This window comes from Myripristis murdjan, chromosome 5, assembly GCF_902150065.1.
Source record: "Myripristis murdjan chromosome 5, fMyrMur1.1, whole genome shotgun sequence".
Lineage (NCBI taxonomy): Eukaryota > Metazoa > Chordata > Actinopteri > Holocentriformes > Holocentridae > Myripristis > Myripristis murdjan.
This window is the reverse complement of record NC_043984.1, coordinates 4,954,054-4,970,250: the sequence shown is the minus strand read 5'-3', so window position 1 is coordinate 4,970,250 and position 16,197 is coordinate 4,954,054. Positions and strand designations below refer to the sequence as shown.

The 16,197-nt window shown below is 42.1% G+C and overlaps 1 protein-coding gene across 1 annotated transcript in view; it reads left to right on the top strand.

Moving 5' to 3' along the window:
* arhgef10la (Rho guanine nucleotide exchange factor (GEF) 10-like a) overlaps positions 1 to 16,197 on the top strand; it is a 119,068-nt gene that overhangs the window by 3,743 nt on the left and 99,128 nt on the right. Inside the window, exons 2-3 of the mRNA XM_030051925.1 lie at positions 5,778 to 6,095; positions 7,990 to 8,017. Of these exons, the coding sequence (XP_029907785.1) occupies positions 5,783 to 6,095; positions 7,990 to 8,017 (341 nt within the window). The 5' untranslated portion in view covers positions 5,778 to 5,782. The remainder of the gene's footprint in view (positions 1 to 5,777; positions 6,096 to 7,989; positions 8,018 to 16,197) is intronic.

The following is a 16,197-nucleotide window of genomic DNA, read 5'->3' as shown; positions in this document are numbered from 1 at the left end:
CGGTTGAATTTAAGTGAACTTGTGAAATCCGCCAGTGTCTGTGAAAAAGCCTCCCACTCAGATTGTTCTGGCTCCTGACAGCAAGAGAGAGAGACACAGTTCGTCTGTTGTCAGGAAGCAGTTTGCCGCTCATAACTGGCCAAGTCACATTTGTATCTCTACATAGGAAATCCTATGGGAACTAGGCACAGCGCTGAAGGAGGAAGAAGAGCCACAAGCAGAATTGTCTCCGCCTGGCACTGTTTGTTGTTTTCCGTGGGCCACTGGTCTCCTTAGTGTCTGGTGTGAGCGTTTGGGTGCCATCTTCTATTAAGGAGAGGCTTAAAATAGGGCCGCTCTCACTGACTTTCTGTTAGATTTCTAGTGCTGTTTACTCAGTCATCAGCAGCTGCTGTTCTCTGCCATTGTCTATTGATATACCCGACTCCCACCGACCAATGGCTGCGAGGTCTGCCTGCAGCCGAACAAACATGGTGCATTGTAAGTCAGTGTCTATACAGACACTCTTGTGGCTCAGAACATTTCAGAAAACTCATCTGAAAGCTTTAATACAGTTACTGTTTATTAAACCTTGCTATCAAATCGCTAGTGTTTTCAAATATCTATTTTTTTCTGCTATATTAAATAAAATATAACATGATACAGCTAGGGACTTGAGAGAGATGGGATGACAGAGAACAAAGGCTGCAAAATCAGACAGATGGGATTGCAATACCAAACTCAACAGAGTGCAACAGACGGGTTCAGGAAGTAAAAATCTGTTTCACTAGCAAAGCCTAATCACCAGGGAAGTTATTAGCCGTGCAGTGATGACCTACTATTAGAGCGGTATGTGCTCCTGCCAAGGCTAGATCCATCTGATTTCAGCTGCTTTTTTTAAAGAAACTGTCTTTTATTCCCCTAATCCTGCACCTTCCACAATCATACGAATGCATTCATTCAAGCTGCAGATGCCCCACCGGGCCTGCTGGTGGCGCTGAAGTGAAGGTCATGATATCACCAAAACTGCCAGGTTTCCTCTTCTAGCCAACATGAATGTTGTTACCAAATTCCATGCCAGTGCAAGAAAACCTTTTTGAGATATTACAGTGCAATATTTAAAAAAAAAATCAGGCCACTGCCTCCCAGTGGGGCAAAAATAAATTCCATCAGTCAGAGATGTTGCTGTTACCATGGAGATAGGGCTGGCCAACATATCAATATAATAACCATTCTGTGATCTAAGGATAGATATAATATGAGATAGCTTTTTTTTTTTTTTTTTTTTTTATTGTAGTATCTTGACATGGTATAAGTGTTGTCTTTTACTGGTTTGAAAGGCTGCATTACAATTACCACAAAATAAAAAATACTAGAACAAGTAGAATGACATAATGTGATATAATACACTATATCCATATACAATACATCAGATATCACTATAATAATTTCTCTTGGTCTTGGACTTTTGCTTTATTTATTCATTCATCTATCCATTTGTTATCTATTTTTATGTTTGTTCATGCTGTGAATCATTTTTTTGTGAGGTCATGATTCATCTCTCAGCTGGCTGGATCAATTCAAGCCCTGCAACACTCATATTTTAATGATTGTGTATTCCCATGGAAGAAATGACTGGGCTTTAGTTGCACCATGTGACTGTTGTTTCTCTGAAGAGCTTTGTCACAGATTGGACATTTTGAACGGAAACTATTGGAAGGACCTTTAAACATTAGTATATATATATTCAAGTCATTATGCGATTAAATACGGTTCATTTTAAAGTTGAAAAATACAGTGCAGGCCATTGTAAATGACTTAATCTGGTGTGGCACGCAGCGCCCCGGAGCATTGTCTAGGTTTAAAAATAGTGCCTTGCATGCTTATATTTAAGGTATACTACATATACCTCACTTTCCTCTGTAGGCACACACCATCTTTCCACTCATTACCACATTTGGCACACAGAAGGAGAGTTTTCTGAGCTCTATGTAGGTCAGGGACAGGGTGTGTAGGAGTTGGTTTCATCTCCATTCTGTGATGTCTCCTATTTTCCCCTCAAGAATAGCTTTCATGCGAAACCACTCCCGGGGCTCTTTATTTTTCGTAGTCGAAGTGCGTTTGATGGCTTGTCCAAACGCCTTCCCTCAAAAAAGTTGTTCAAAATACCTGTCATTTTGATTTCGAGAAGGGTGTATTCGGTGGAAAACTTTATACTCCGGCTTCAGCATTGTATCGGGGTTAGTTGGGCTTTTATTCACGGCACCAGCTCTCTTGTTGATTCCTCATAATGTGACATCATCAGTCACATCGCCAAGATCTTAGGATGCTCTTATGCTCGCTTGATCCTGCTCACTCCTGTGGGCAATCAGGAGTAATTGTTCCGTCAGCGTGGCTTTCGTCTGTGGAAGTATAGCGGCAATAATTTTCTATTAAGCCTGACACCCCTAGTTTTTTTTTTTTTTTTATAAAGCTCATTCACAGAGGCAGCAGCTTTCCTCTGAAGTCAGAACGGATTTAGACTCACAGATCCTCCATTCTTCCGTACTGAGAGGGTCTCTCCGCGATGCGGCGCGGCTCAGCCCAGCCGTGGCCCGGCTGACCCGTGAGCTAAGCGCTGCTGCGGTGACCAATGCAGAAACAATGCTTTCTGAGGCTGTGCTGAGGTTTGCCCTCCACAAAAGAGTCATTGTCGATTGGTCCAACGAGTGGGCCGGCTGGAGAAACTGTGTTTGTGGTACAGAGGAGGGGACTGGGTCCAATAGCCACAGTGGCAGGATGGGCCTATGCTGGGGCAACTCACCCCGCATTGTACTCGTAAACAGGCTGAGGAGCTTTTCCCAAACAAACTATTTTTTTCTCCCTGTTGAATGTGTGTTTTTTTTTTTTTTTAAGGGATTTGTTCCTTATCCTTATGTGAGGGTCTAAAGACAGAGGATTTGTTGCTGTAAAACTCCTTCAGGCAAATCTGACATTGGGCTTTACAAACAAAAATGACTCGACTTTACCTCAACTTTTACATGATGCTCATCCTGCAGGGCTTCTTGGAAAACCTTGAAATATACGGAGTGCTTTTTCATTCATGAAAAACACCTGCAACTATGAAAAAATAATCAAATGACCTGGATGCATCAGCGAAATCCTGGACAATTTATCTGGGCCGGAGATTGAATATTCAGATGTTTTCCTAAGCTCAAGCTGCACATTTTGAGCCACGGATGTCTCGTTTGAGCGCCCAGCTGTGGTTGCTTGGCGTACTGCGGCGTCACATGTGAGTGGAGGGCCAAGCAGGTCCATTGACACTTTGATCAGCAGAGTGTGCACATAAACAGCGCGTTGTTTGCACGTTGTCAACCTGTTGCTTATGTTCATTTTTCACACATGAACAGCATGATGTACAATGCATAAACAGCATGCAATTAGAGACGTCATTTTCACATGATTTTGAGTTATTTTGCCACTTTGACTGTTTTGAATTGTTCCAAAATGACTTTCCAGGACCAGCTGACGAGCACAAAAGTCATTGCCTAGGTCCTTGAAAAATCCTGGAAAACGATTCCCGTAAAAGAGTGGGAACCCTGTCCTAACTGTGGCTGTTCTGGATGCAAAGTCATCAGTATTCCCGAGCCAGACTCCCCATGCGAACACTGACATCATGTCCACATTAAGCTGTCAGAAAGCAGTTGTAAAAGATAATGACACTCGCAGAAGCGTAACTGACATCATGATAGACCTTGTATCCAGGTTAAAGGATAAGAGCTGACAATGAATTGTGCAATCCCCTGGAAACCTGGTTCAAAGCTGTTTTCCCCGCGCAGCTGGCTCCTGTTCAGTCCCTCCCCCCCGCCCCACTCTATTTTATGCTGTCATTTCCCAAGGGAGCCCAGCAAACTGCCCTATCAGGGCCAGGAATGTTCCAGCATAGGAAACAGTTCAGCACTAATCGAAATGCAAAGCAGATGCCTGTAGTGCAAGACATCAGTGGGGCTTAGGAGTGGTACCCTAGCTTTGACAAAAACAGGGCCTGTACATCACTGGAAATTCCCTTTTTATTATTTCGAGATGATGAAACAGCTCATATTCGCTGCAAATGAAGACCTGGAGGGTCGTCTGCCGTGGAATAATCATTATTTTCCTTTTGAAAATATGCTCAAACTAATTTTCATTTCCTTGATTAGACCTGAAAATGTACATGCCCGTTTATTTGTTGAGAAAGTTCCATGACCCTAGGTGTGTAATTATATGTTTGCAAATATGCCCGGGTTCATGAATTTGCGCTGAAATGCGTTGGAAAAAAAAAAAAAAAAGGATTCTTTAATTAATTCCTGAAAAGTCTACGCTGCTGTCATACCTGTTTCCATAGATAAGACAGGATGAAATTAGCCTCTTAGATAATTGAGGTCTGTGATGTTAGAGTACATGTTCTCATCAGTTTGAATGGGTGTAGATATCTTAATTAATCTGCCACTAAGCCTTCTCAGCCTGTTTAATTTAGCTAACTGTCGCTCACCACCATATGGTAGGTTTATAATGCTGGTCGTATCATCTTCACTCTGTTTCTGCACCTGGAAAACTGCAACAGATATCACTCTGCTGCTGTGCATATATTTTCTTTAGTTTTTAGTTTATCTCAGTAGTCCGACTGTTGAAAATAGTTGTGCTTACATGGAAAGCTGTTTTTGCCCTGTGTGACCTCACTGAGCGTTCACACACTGCTGAGAGCTGACGCTGACAAGTTGACTCTCGGAGTATTCTCGGCTGTGGACATAAGCTCTGAAGTACTTTCCTCAGTACCTTACAGGGTAAATATTATTTTGTACAACACTGATTTTCATCTAAGAGACAGTGCTGCTCAATTTACACGCCACTGTTTTCTCTGTAAACAAAGCTTTAGTCTGCTTATAGAGACCAGAGAACATTCCATTCCCCCGTTTCCACCTTTTCCCTTTCATCCAAATAATTCCTGCCATAGTTACATGAGACATGAAAGGAGGGATGAAATCCTGGGTTCACGTTAAATGCAGTTGCTTAAGATGCGGGGAAGAAACATGATCAAACTTTTGTCACTGTCTTCAACTTTTTTTGACTTGTAGTGCGGCAATATAGGACCAGTTCCAAAATGCCAGTAAAAAAAATGAATATTCAATATCCCTGATATCATCTTCCACTCCACCCCTATTTTTTAGACCCATTTTAGGGGGCGGGGTAGGGGACCTTCAGGGGGAGATAAAATATCAACAGCAGATGACAAATAGAAGTGGTGTTCATCATCTGAAAGCTGGGAACCTGAAGATTAATTTTAGATGCAGCACTGTGTGTCAAGTTATTATAGTCATAAATCTATAAAAAAAAAAAAAAAGAAAGGTGTTCATTTGTTACACACAGATGTGATGAGGAACATGAATGAAGAGCACCATAGAAAAGTTCATGCTCTGATTTGTGATCACAAACTTATGACATTTAGAGATTTCTGTAGGAATTGCATTTTTTGGTGAATGGATGGTGAGCATTTTGTTCTAGATTTGCTCAGAACTGCCCATGTATTTTTCATATGCCCAGGAAAACCAGACGTCTTGTGAATGCCCTCGCTCTCTAGTTTGTGGTTGTGAAGTTTCGTGGGGCTGTGATTATCCCAGAGGTCACAGTAGGCCATTTTATACAGTGACTTAAAGTTTCAAAAAAAATGCTCTCCCTACAATGAAGCACCACAACTTTTGTGATCATTTTCTCTCAAGGGGTGGACCTCTCATTTTTGGGAAGTTACTATTTATTCACACTTTCCCACTTCTCTTTTCCAGTGATTATGTCCACTGCGACGCCTCAGCAGCCGCAGAAGGCGGACGAGGAGGAGGACGAGGAGGAGCAAGGGGAGAAGTTTGAGTTCGACGACAGCACCGATGATGAGAAAGTCCAGGGAGACATGAGAAGGGTCTGCTCTGACTCTGTTCAAAGTGCCCAGACTAAACCTGTCCAGTCCAACACAAACGCAGACGGTGAAACACAACACAGCGCATTGAAAACAACCTCTAGCGACTCCCAACAACCGCCCAGTGTGTCACCTCCTGCTGGTCAGGAGGCAAAGCCCATCCAGGATGCAGCTTCTACGTCCAGCGCAGGTACACAGCAAACCCTTCCAGCGTTAAGAAGTGTTGATTTTCCACTGACACTTACACTACTCACAAAAAGTTAGGGATATTTGGCTTTTGGGTGAAATTTATGGAAAATATAAAAAGTTCACGCTACAGTGATATTAGATCATGAAAGTAGGGCATTTAAGTAGAAGCATGCACTGGTGATTTCCTCATCTCAAACAATTTCTTGAAACAAAAGCCAACAACAGTGGTGGATATACCACAACAAAAAATGTCAGTGTCAATAACTTGTCATGTGCCCTTGAGCATCAATTACAGCTTGACAACGACGTCTCATGCTGTTCACAAGTCGACTTATTGTCTGCTGAGGCATGGCATCCCACTCTTCTTGAAGGGCGGCCCTCAGGACATTGAGGTTCTGGGGTACAGAGCTCCGAGCCTCTACACGGCCACTCAGCTGATCCCATAGGTTTTCTATGGGATTCAGGTCTGGAGAAAGTGCAGGCCACTCCATTTGAGGTACCCCAGTCTCCAGCAGCCGTTCCCTAATGATACGACCTCGATGAGCTGGAGCATCAAACACCTGATGTGAATTTTGCCGTTAAACTCCTTGTTAGAGAACAGCAACTTGTGCAAAAAGTACTGAAACACTGAACAGTTGGACATGTGCATTCAAAAGTTTACAGAAGGTCACATTAAGTTCACCTGGAAAGGTTAGAATGCATTTTAGGTTCATCCTGAAATTTCACCCGAAAGCCGAATATCCCTAACTTTTTGTGAGTAGTGTATTTGGAGTTGTTTATAACAGAATTATTTGTCCATTCATAGAGCTGATATGGCTCTGAAACAGCTGCTCGAACTATCTGAAAGCGCTTGATTCATTGTGACGGGTGCAGACTGAAAGAAATGCCGGTCTAGAGCTGAAATTCTCAGAGATAACCACTGATGTCACTGCACAACACGTTCCTTTGGAGACGCTCGCCGTGAGATGTTACTGCAAAGTTTTGTTCTTTCACTGATATCAGCGGCTCAGCCTCCCGTAGCCTCCTCTATCAGCTGTGTATGCGTTGTTTTATCTCATGTTAAAGGGCTTTCATTATTGCCTGAGGCAGGTCGGCGTAAGGAGAGCAGAGTTAACGTTCCCCTTAATGGAATGAGGTTATGTAGATATTCGAATGATATATTTACTACCTGGGTAATGTTGCCAAACAGGCCCTGGTAATTATACCCCAGATAAAGTGGGAGATTTAAGTCTCAGAGAACTTCTGTTGGACAAAACGAAGCGATTAGTGCTTAATTAAAAGGCTTTTTTACCAAGTCAATGTGTGGTAATCCGTTAAGTGGGCGGCCGAGATGCGTAGGGGAATTCTGGGTGTTGATAATAATGTGTAGTGGAGGCCTGTTACGTAACCAGAGGCTGTGAACAGCAGAGAAAGAGAGCAAGGGACTCGGATCCCTCCCACACCAGATGACATGTGTTTACATGGCGGTCTCCAAAGGAAATAGGATTGTGGCATTTGTTTAACAGCAGCTCCCATGCAAAATACGTTTGCTGTAAAAAATGAAATGATGTGGAGCTGGTTCATAGCCATGACCACCTTTCCCTATACATGCTTCATTGTCTCTAACTTGGTTGCAGTCATTCACTTATTGCATGTAGGTCATGGAAACACATAATCTTCACTGTTACAAGTCTGATTGAGAGTCAGACATTAGCTGTTAATAATACTTCAAGTCCTCTCAGTTCAGTGACAAGCTGTATGAGTTTCTTTGCTTTTCCTATCATGCTTCCTCCATTAACTTTTATTTGTATCTCTATTTTTATTGACTCCTCTCCACTTGTTTAAATGCTGTACGTGTTTTTCTCATTTGCCTTGGAACTGTTGTCTCATGGTTGGTGTTCTTCTCATTCTGACAGATGTTCCAGTTAGCGAGCCACCCAGCCGGTAAGTTGCCCCTCTGCTCTCCGATTCCTACCACAGCATGAGGAGATTAGTGAGGGGAGACAGAGGAAGCAAACTCAGCAAACACACTGGTGTTATGCCATTACGTTGTGTCAATATGTGTGTGAGATACTGTCATGCTAGTAGTCAGTTAATCACTAGAACATGTTAATACTCTCATCAGAGGATGTGGGGAACGAGTGGTAAACTACATTCTTCACTTGTCCAATATCGATACCATTTGAAAGTATTCTACAATATACCTTTGATTTAAAAGAACCTCTGAAAGTAGAAAATATATTGATCTACTAGGAAAGATAAAAAAACAGCTGATTTGTGATTCCTTAACTTATTAAATGTGACAGATGTGAAGCAGGTGACAAAGACATGGAAGCAGCCGATGTCACCAAAACTGAGTTCATTTCAAGACCTGTCCCAGAGGGGCAATTGATTTTGCCGCAGTAGCAGTAAAAAACAACACAACAACAACAACAACAACAACAACCACAATGACAACAACAGAGTGAAAGGCAAACAGTCACATAAAATCAGTAGTAAATAAGTAAATAAATTAAAAACATTAAACAGAGCAAATTTTGGATGTGGAAAATGTACTTTTATAATGAGAGATAATATAAAAAAATGGAATAAGATTTACCCCAAAATCGACTCCACAGAATAATAAATTGTTTCTTAACATTTGCAATTAACAGGTAATCCTCCTCAATCCCAATCCCAATCCCAAACCCAATCCCAGTACTCCAATACTACTTGTATGTATGTATGTATGTATGTATGTAGATGGGTATGTATTTATGTATGTGTGTGCCTATATGTGCGTGTGTGTGTGTATGTCTATGTAATAACATTCTCTCATCCTAATGTGCTAATATTAGCAGATCTTGCCCTGTCTGTGCCATCATATTTGCATGGTATTTACACGGCTAGATAGCTTGTCATACCCACAGCGATGCTGTTAATGTGTTGCTGATGCATTTCCAGAGGCAAGTCATAGGACTGCACATTCATGTGATGATAAATACAGCATTATAGCCCTTTGTGTACACTATATCATGCAGGGCTAGGGTTCATTCTTTTGTCGGAGTTTGAAAAATAAAATTCATAAGATTCTTTTATCCATGTATAGAGAAATAGTTAAGCATAATCTTTATTCATTGGAGGTGAGCAGAAGTGTCAGGGTACATTTTGCATTAAATGAAGGCGGAGTGGCTCGTTCCCTGGTGTTATGCAGTACAGGCAGCAGCTTTCGCGAGAGTCAACAAGGTGTTTTTGTTTTTGTCAAGGATAGTGCATAATAAGTGGTAATGCGATCACTGATTGATCCCTGCAGCTAAATTCTCTGTCTGCTTGTTTCCCTGCATAGCGAGGTCAGAGGCAATCAGCTACAGGAAAACAGACGAGGAGCTGGTAGGGGTTCAGTGTCTTGGTCAGAGACACTTCAGCAGAGTGGATGCCTGCCAAAGTATTTCTAGTCAGGTCCTTCAGGTGAAAGCTTGGCTCTGCAAGCGCTGCGCTAAGCAATCTCATCAGTCAATATCAGACCTGGGTCAAATGATACCTCGCTGTAATTCGTTAACATGTTTTGAACTGTCTGAGAAGTTATGTGGTGCATCGCACAAACTTAAAGCCTCTTAAAATGGGTTTCACACATTTCTCTGTGAGTGTTCAGACTTCATGGCAGAGGTTTTCCAAGTGGCCGCCAAACAGTTTTCACGGGAGGCTCAGAAATTTGCAGTGAACCAGATGTTAATGATGTATAGTAAACTGATTTTTTATTAGTTATCAAAAGGGGACCATTCTGCAGCGTAGCCTAACTATTTGTTATCGGGTTAAAGAGATGGTCCAGAGCTAGATGTGGGGAATTTGACTGTTTTTCCTATTTTCCCAGAGTCAGAAAAACTAAAAGGTGCAAAAAACGAAAGAGAGAGAAAAAAAAAAAACATGAATGGAGGCTTTTAACTTTATTCCTCTCAGGTGCCTTGGGTTTTTTGTATTTTTTTTAGAAACTGTTACCTGTCACTTACCCAAGGAGTACAAGTGGAGGCCACAAAACACACACAAGAGGCATTTTTTGATATTATTAGTTGACCCTTTTCGTGTAGGCTATGTCCGTGCAGTCTGCTCTTATGTCAAGCGGCAATATTCGGCTATCTTAGCTCAACTGCTGAATGTCCATGGGATGAAGAAGCGGCTACATTATCCCATAGACATCCAGAAACCGAACTAAGGTAAGCAGGATGCCTTTGTCTGAGGGGAGGCCCACAGTCTCAGACTTTGAAAACCCCTGTAATGTGTCACTGTAATGTATAATGCCATAACAAACCAGGAAAAAGTATTTATTATAGGACAGGCTGGGTATTTCTCAACCCAGGCCATATTAAAATGATGACACCCATCATGTATAAATGCACATAACACAACCTCACTGCACGCTTTAGTGATGAGAAACCTGCTACTCTGCTGCAATTTCTCGCTAGCCTTCAACATAAACCAACAGAGCACTCATTTTCAATCTTGTAGTTCAGTGTTAATGTCCTTTTTGAAAATGGGAAACTGATGGCACAGACAAATAATTAATGATTTCAAACAAGTTTTGTTCAGCATTTATGATACTATATTGCCTCGTATGCATCTACTCCTTTCTCAGATGTCTGAATTTCTTTCCTGTACATTTTCAGTCTGCAACAGGATTAAAAAAACGGATGGTCTTTTCTTTTGTATCCCCCTTGGAGGACAATTCATAGTTTCTTGTGATCATTCATTTATCCCAATTTTAGCTGCAGCAGAGTGGTATGGATTTATGTAAAGCAGTGTATTATTGTAGATGCTGAACGAAACTGGTTTGAAAAAAAGAAATTGGGTGGAGAATTTCAATTTGTACTGTAAACATTTTGCAGAAAACCTAAATGTATCCATATATGAACGCGGGGGAATCAACAGATAAACAAAACAACAGCACAAAAGAGAAAATAAAATAACATCATAGCAGTAATTAATCAAAGCCAGCAGTCGTATTCTCTTCATACAACACATTTCCATACATTACATATAAAAGCCTCGCTCTGCACTGCTTCCACCACCTACTACAATGTGATCTCTCTTTCTCCGAATCCATTCATCCGGTCTCGAAACAGCCAATCCGGGGTTTCCAGGTTTTCAGAAATAACTGTGGGCTGCCTTTCAGATTATATGTGATCTTTTCTAACGGCGTTTATGAACTAAACTCATTTGCCCAGTATGAAATGAACACTCTTTGGCTGCTGCCACACGTAGATTAAAGAAATGAATGAGGTGAATTTCAGTTTTCTAAAGGCACCACGGACGAAATTCCATATGATGAATCTCTTTAAGAGCTTCTTCCATTTCGACCACGAGTGTGTTTTTTTTTTTGGACAGGCCCACATCATATCGAACAAATCTCCTGTCTGAGTTTCGCATGGAGGACAAAATGGGGATGCATCTTGAAATGTACTGAAATGACAGATTCTTTCGCATGTGCAGTAAATCCTGCGAATGTATTTGAAACTGAGCAGCTTATATCTTGTAGTAATATATCCTCCCTGAGACCAGTGATCATCACTTATATTAATTCCCACAGTCTTTTCCCCACTTTTCTTTAACCGTAAGTGTAGTGGCCTTGGTTTGTATCCCTCGTGTTAATAATAACTCCAAACGAGATAATGAGGGTTTGTCTACAGAACCGCCTCGCAACGGCCTAATGAGGTGTCTTATCTGTAAATATCTAGCGTGAGTTTGGGAATTGGGGAGTTTATTTCAATTTGTACTTGACTGCGCTGTGACTTTCCTGTTTTCCTGACATTTATAATGGGTTCGGAGGCCAAAAAAACGAGTGCCCCGCTGGATCGCGTTGAAGGAGAAGCCGCAGCCGAGCGTTTTCTCGCCACCGAAGCTGACAAGGTGTGCGGTTTGCAATTATAAATGATGGGTAGCAACATTTTGATACAGCCTGGGGGTTGAAAAATACCGAGGCCGTAATTTAATACTGTTTGGGTGACGTCTTATTCATCATTCATCAGCCTCTCTGGCCCCTGTGATGAAGTCAGGGCCCATGACTTTGGGAAGGCCCCGTGCCTGGGCGTCTAGGAAGTGTGCTGAGACACCTCTAGCCAACAGGGAACCTCAGGCCACGGATTCCTGTGGGCTTTCCTGTGCTGAAAAGACGCTTCATTTGTACACAGGTGCATGTGTATGTGTGCGCACATGCGCCTAAATTTGAGGGGATGTGCTCATCTGTACATAGGCGATTACATACGTGTGTGTGTGTGTGTGTGCGAGTCACAGCGAGGTCTCTGCGATTCCTCACACAGGGACATTTCTGCTGAGCGCACATTTCCAGCTCGCTCCAGTCAATACTCCGCCTTTTAGAGAAGAGCTATCAATAGCATTTTCCGCCATCAAGGTATAAAGGCTGTCAGCACAACCACCTGATCTGTCAGCAGTTTTAGTATAATATTGCCAAAATTACTTTTCCGAGTGTTATTGCAGAATTCTGTTTTTTTTTTTTTTTTTTTTCTCAACACTGAAATGACGGCACCTCGGCTTGTTACAGCGATTAGGCTCCAAGCGGAGTTCTTCCCTAATGTCTTTAAGTGTTTGATACAGCTGTTTGCTTTCTGCTCCCCTTGTCTCGACAGATAGTTTTCATTAGACGCATCGCGGCGGTGGAAGCGGCCGCGCACAAAAGACGCCATGGCAACGTGGCATGCATGCCTCTGTTTCACGCAAAGAGAGCTGTAACTCAAGACACTGCATACAAGTAATATAACATCGCTTCACCTCTCTGGTTTTCTCATTGAAATTCCTGATTTTTTTTTTTTTTTTATTGGACTTTTTATCCTTTCTCAGCCCTGCGGAACTTTACGCCGTTCCCCGTCCTCAGAAACTTGTATAACACAGCTTACAGAAGACTTTTTTTTTTTTTTCCCACAGCTGCAGTTTCGAAGACCCCCGAAACTCAGCTTGCCGTACTTCGCTGAGTGTGCGCTTAAAGCAACAGAAAAACAAGGTGATAGTGTAAAAGCATACAGCCCACGTGGATATACCCCGCCATAAAGCACACAAATATAATGAGAAGCCGTGAGCCAAGTTCTGTGAGTTCTGTCTAATTGGATGTGTGGAATGACTTTGGGCGGAAAGGGCAGGTGCATGGTGGGAAATGGTTCACTGCGAAGAGTGGGCAGTTGTTTATTGGGGGGTGTTTTCTGACCTGAGGATAAACAGAGCTCCATCAGTATGGCCAGCGCAATGTTCAAGCTATTATAAAGACCAGCAATGCCCAGGAGAGACCGGGGGGCAAAGCAGGTAGAGCTATGGCAGGCGGTATTGCCCTGGCACAGTAGCTGCAGGGAATGGAAACAGATGGAAGAGTGAGATTTGCATTCAGGCGGCTCCCACTTTGGGCTGCGCTGAACCCCGGGCTATGTCATTTGCATTGAAAAATGATTCTTGCTTCTCTCCTTGAGCTATATGACTCACTAGGGCTTATAGGCACGGATATTTTGTGGAGGGCTATGCGGGGATATGCCTGGATCTATACGCCGCTCCTATCACTCACACACGACACAAAGGCTTTAAAGCAGTTAAGCAAACAAGCTTTATCATTATTTCCCTGCGTCTGGAATGACACGAAATCAGTTTGTCTCGGGGAATATGACGGCAAATCTATCTTTGTTTTCACGTGGTTCCGTTCCTTTTGGGTCTTTGTATTGAAATGAATGATCCCGCATCTTAGGGATTGCAACAAGGCATATTTTTGCTGTCCTTTGCAGGTTGATATTGTTGTAAGCAAAAGGCAACTGTCTGTAGCTCTAATATACTGTGGAGGCAGAGCATTAAATCCACTTCCTGAGAGCTGGTGGGCTATAATATATCTGCAGTGCCTGTACAAAGCAACGGCTGGAGCGTGACTCCAACACACCGAGGGCTTTGGGTCTGACTCCTCTGGGGACCATCCACGCTGATAATGTATGGGAAATGCCTTTAAAGGACCAGTGATTCTGCATAATATCAAAAATGTATATACCTAACATTTCTGCTAACCCTCTCCTAAAGCAAATAGTTGTATTTTAGGACTCTGATATCATTTTTCCTCCCTGAAAATTCAAACTTTCTTCACACCAGTCTTCCACCACCATAATAAAATCGTCCACGTTAGTTTTCCTAAAAGCAGCAGCACAGTTGTGTTTCAGTTGTGTGGTTTATGAATGCTGATGGCTTTGTTAGCCGCAGAAGCAGAACATTATAACGTGGCTGTTTCAACCAAGGATTCAAATTTGGAAATTTGAATCCTTTTTTTTTTTTTTTTTTGCTGGTATGTTATGAAACCTTAATGTAGAATATGGGTAAATGGTAGTAAATTACTTTACTGTAACATTCAAAATCACTGGTGTGGTCCTTTAATTCTCTTGGACAAAAAGCACCAAATTTAATTGTGTTATGACATTAAGGAAAGGGGAAACACGCATAAAATTCTGGTTTGTTGGAACCTACCTGAAGCACCAAATGTGCTGGGTTTATATTGCAATGAATTGGTTCAGCATTTAGACAATCGCAACTAAGCATTCGAGAGCCAGCTTAGTACATTTGTCAATGATTGACAGCTTTCCGGACGCTGCATAAAATCTGAATTGTCCTCATGTGATGAATTCCGCCCGTTCGGTATTCCATATAAGAATAAAGCAAATGCTTTTTATTATGTCAGTTTATAGTTGATCCAGCTTTGCTCTGGGCATAGTTTTGTTTTTGTCTTGTAATGCAAGGTTCAGATGCTGGTCTGCTGCACTGTTTTCTAATGCCTTTGCTGTCACAGCAAACAAGGAGCAATAACGGTTTGTAGGTACTTCCATGGCCACTTTGACTCCGACTGCCTCCCTAACACCATCAAACTGTGGCATTTGCGCTCGTTTTTTGCTTCTCCCGGCGTGTTGTGTTTGTCGGCAAAAATGCTCATCATTCTGATTGGCCGCCGCTGCTGCTGGCATTGCTAACATTGCTGAGGTGTTTAGCAGGGGGATAGATTTAATTACTGTAGATGGGACTCTCCTACACTCCAGATCCTGTCATATTATCAGTCATGTGGGGGAGGACAATCCCTCTCTGGCAGCATCCGCACAGGCCATGTGATAGCTGTGTCAACAAGATTTTCCCCTGTGATGTCAGAATGTGTTTTTAATAGCTAGTTCGGGGCATGTTTTCATTCAAACAGCCAGCGGTGATTATAGTAAGCTCTAGGCATGACAGATAATGATTTGACAGTGCTCAGGGGCAAGTTGAGTAAATCTCAGGTAACAAGTAGTGGGTGAGATTATATTTTTATATCTGCGGTCTCACAAAAGGTTCCTCTGAATAAGCAGACCGCCACAGCTCATCCCACATGCAGCTGAAGTCAGCACTATTACTGTATCACGGCACAGGTGCAAAGAAGCTGCAAAGCAGGTCATGGAGCAGGCCGCTGTTGTCACAAATAATAAGAAACCCTCCAGACTCTTATTTAGATCATTTCCAGATTTTCAGTTGAGCTGTGCTGTCAGGACACTGCAGTCCATGAAGCGCACTCAGAGACCAGCGGTGGACAGCACTGAAGGACATTTGCTTGAGGATTGTACTTCAGTGCATTTTTTTTATTGTATTATTGATTGTATTTTTGACTCCACTACATTTCTATGAAGGCTGTCAAAGTTTTCTCAGAGACAGCTCACTGCAAAAAGTCAAAATCTTACCAAGATTATTTGTCTTATTTCAAGTAAAAATGTCTTATTTCTAGTCAAAATATCTCAATACACTTAAAATAAGACACAATTTTCACAAGTAAAAATTTGCTTGTTCCATTGGCAAAATTTGTTTCTTGTTTCAAGTAAATTTTCACTTGAAACAAGTGAAAATTGTCTAAAGACAAGTTATTTCTGAGCTGATCATGTCTTATTTTAAGTGTAATGAGATATTTTGACTAGAAATAAGACATTTTTACTAGAAATAAGACAAATAATCATGGTAAGATTTTGACTTTTTGCAGTGCTGGTGTTGTGAACACTGTGTGGATGGGTGGATGTGATGCAGCCCTCAGTCTCCTAAAGGGGCAGTGCACCCACGTGACACAGATACAGGAAATGACTCTCCAGTGAGCCGTCTGTCTTCTACACCAG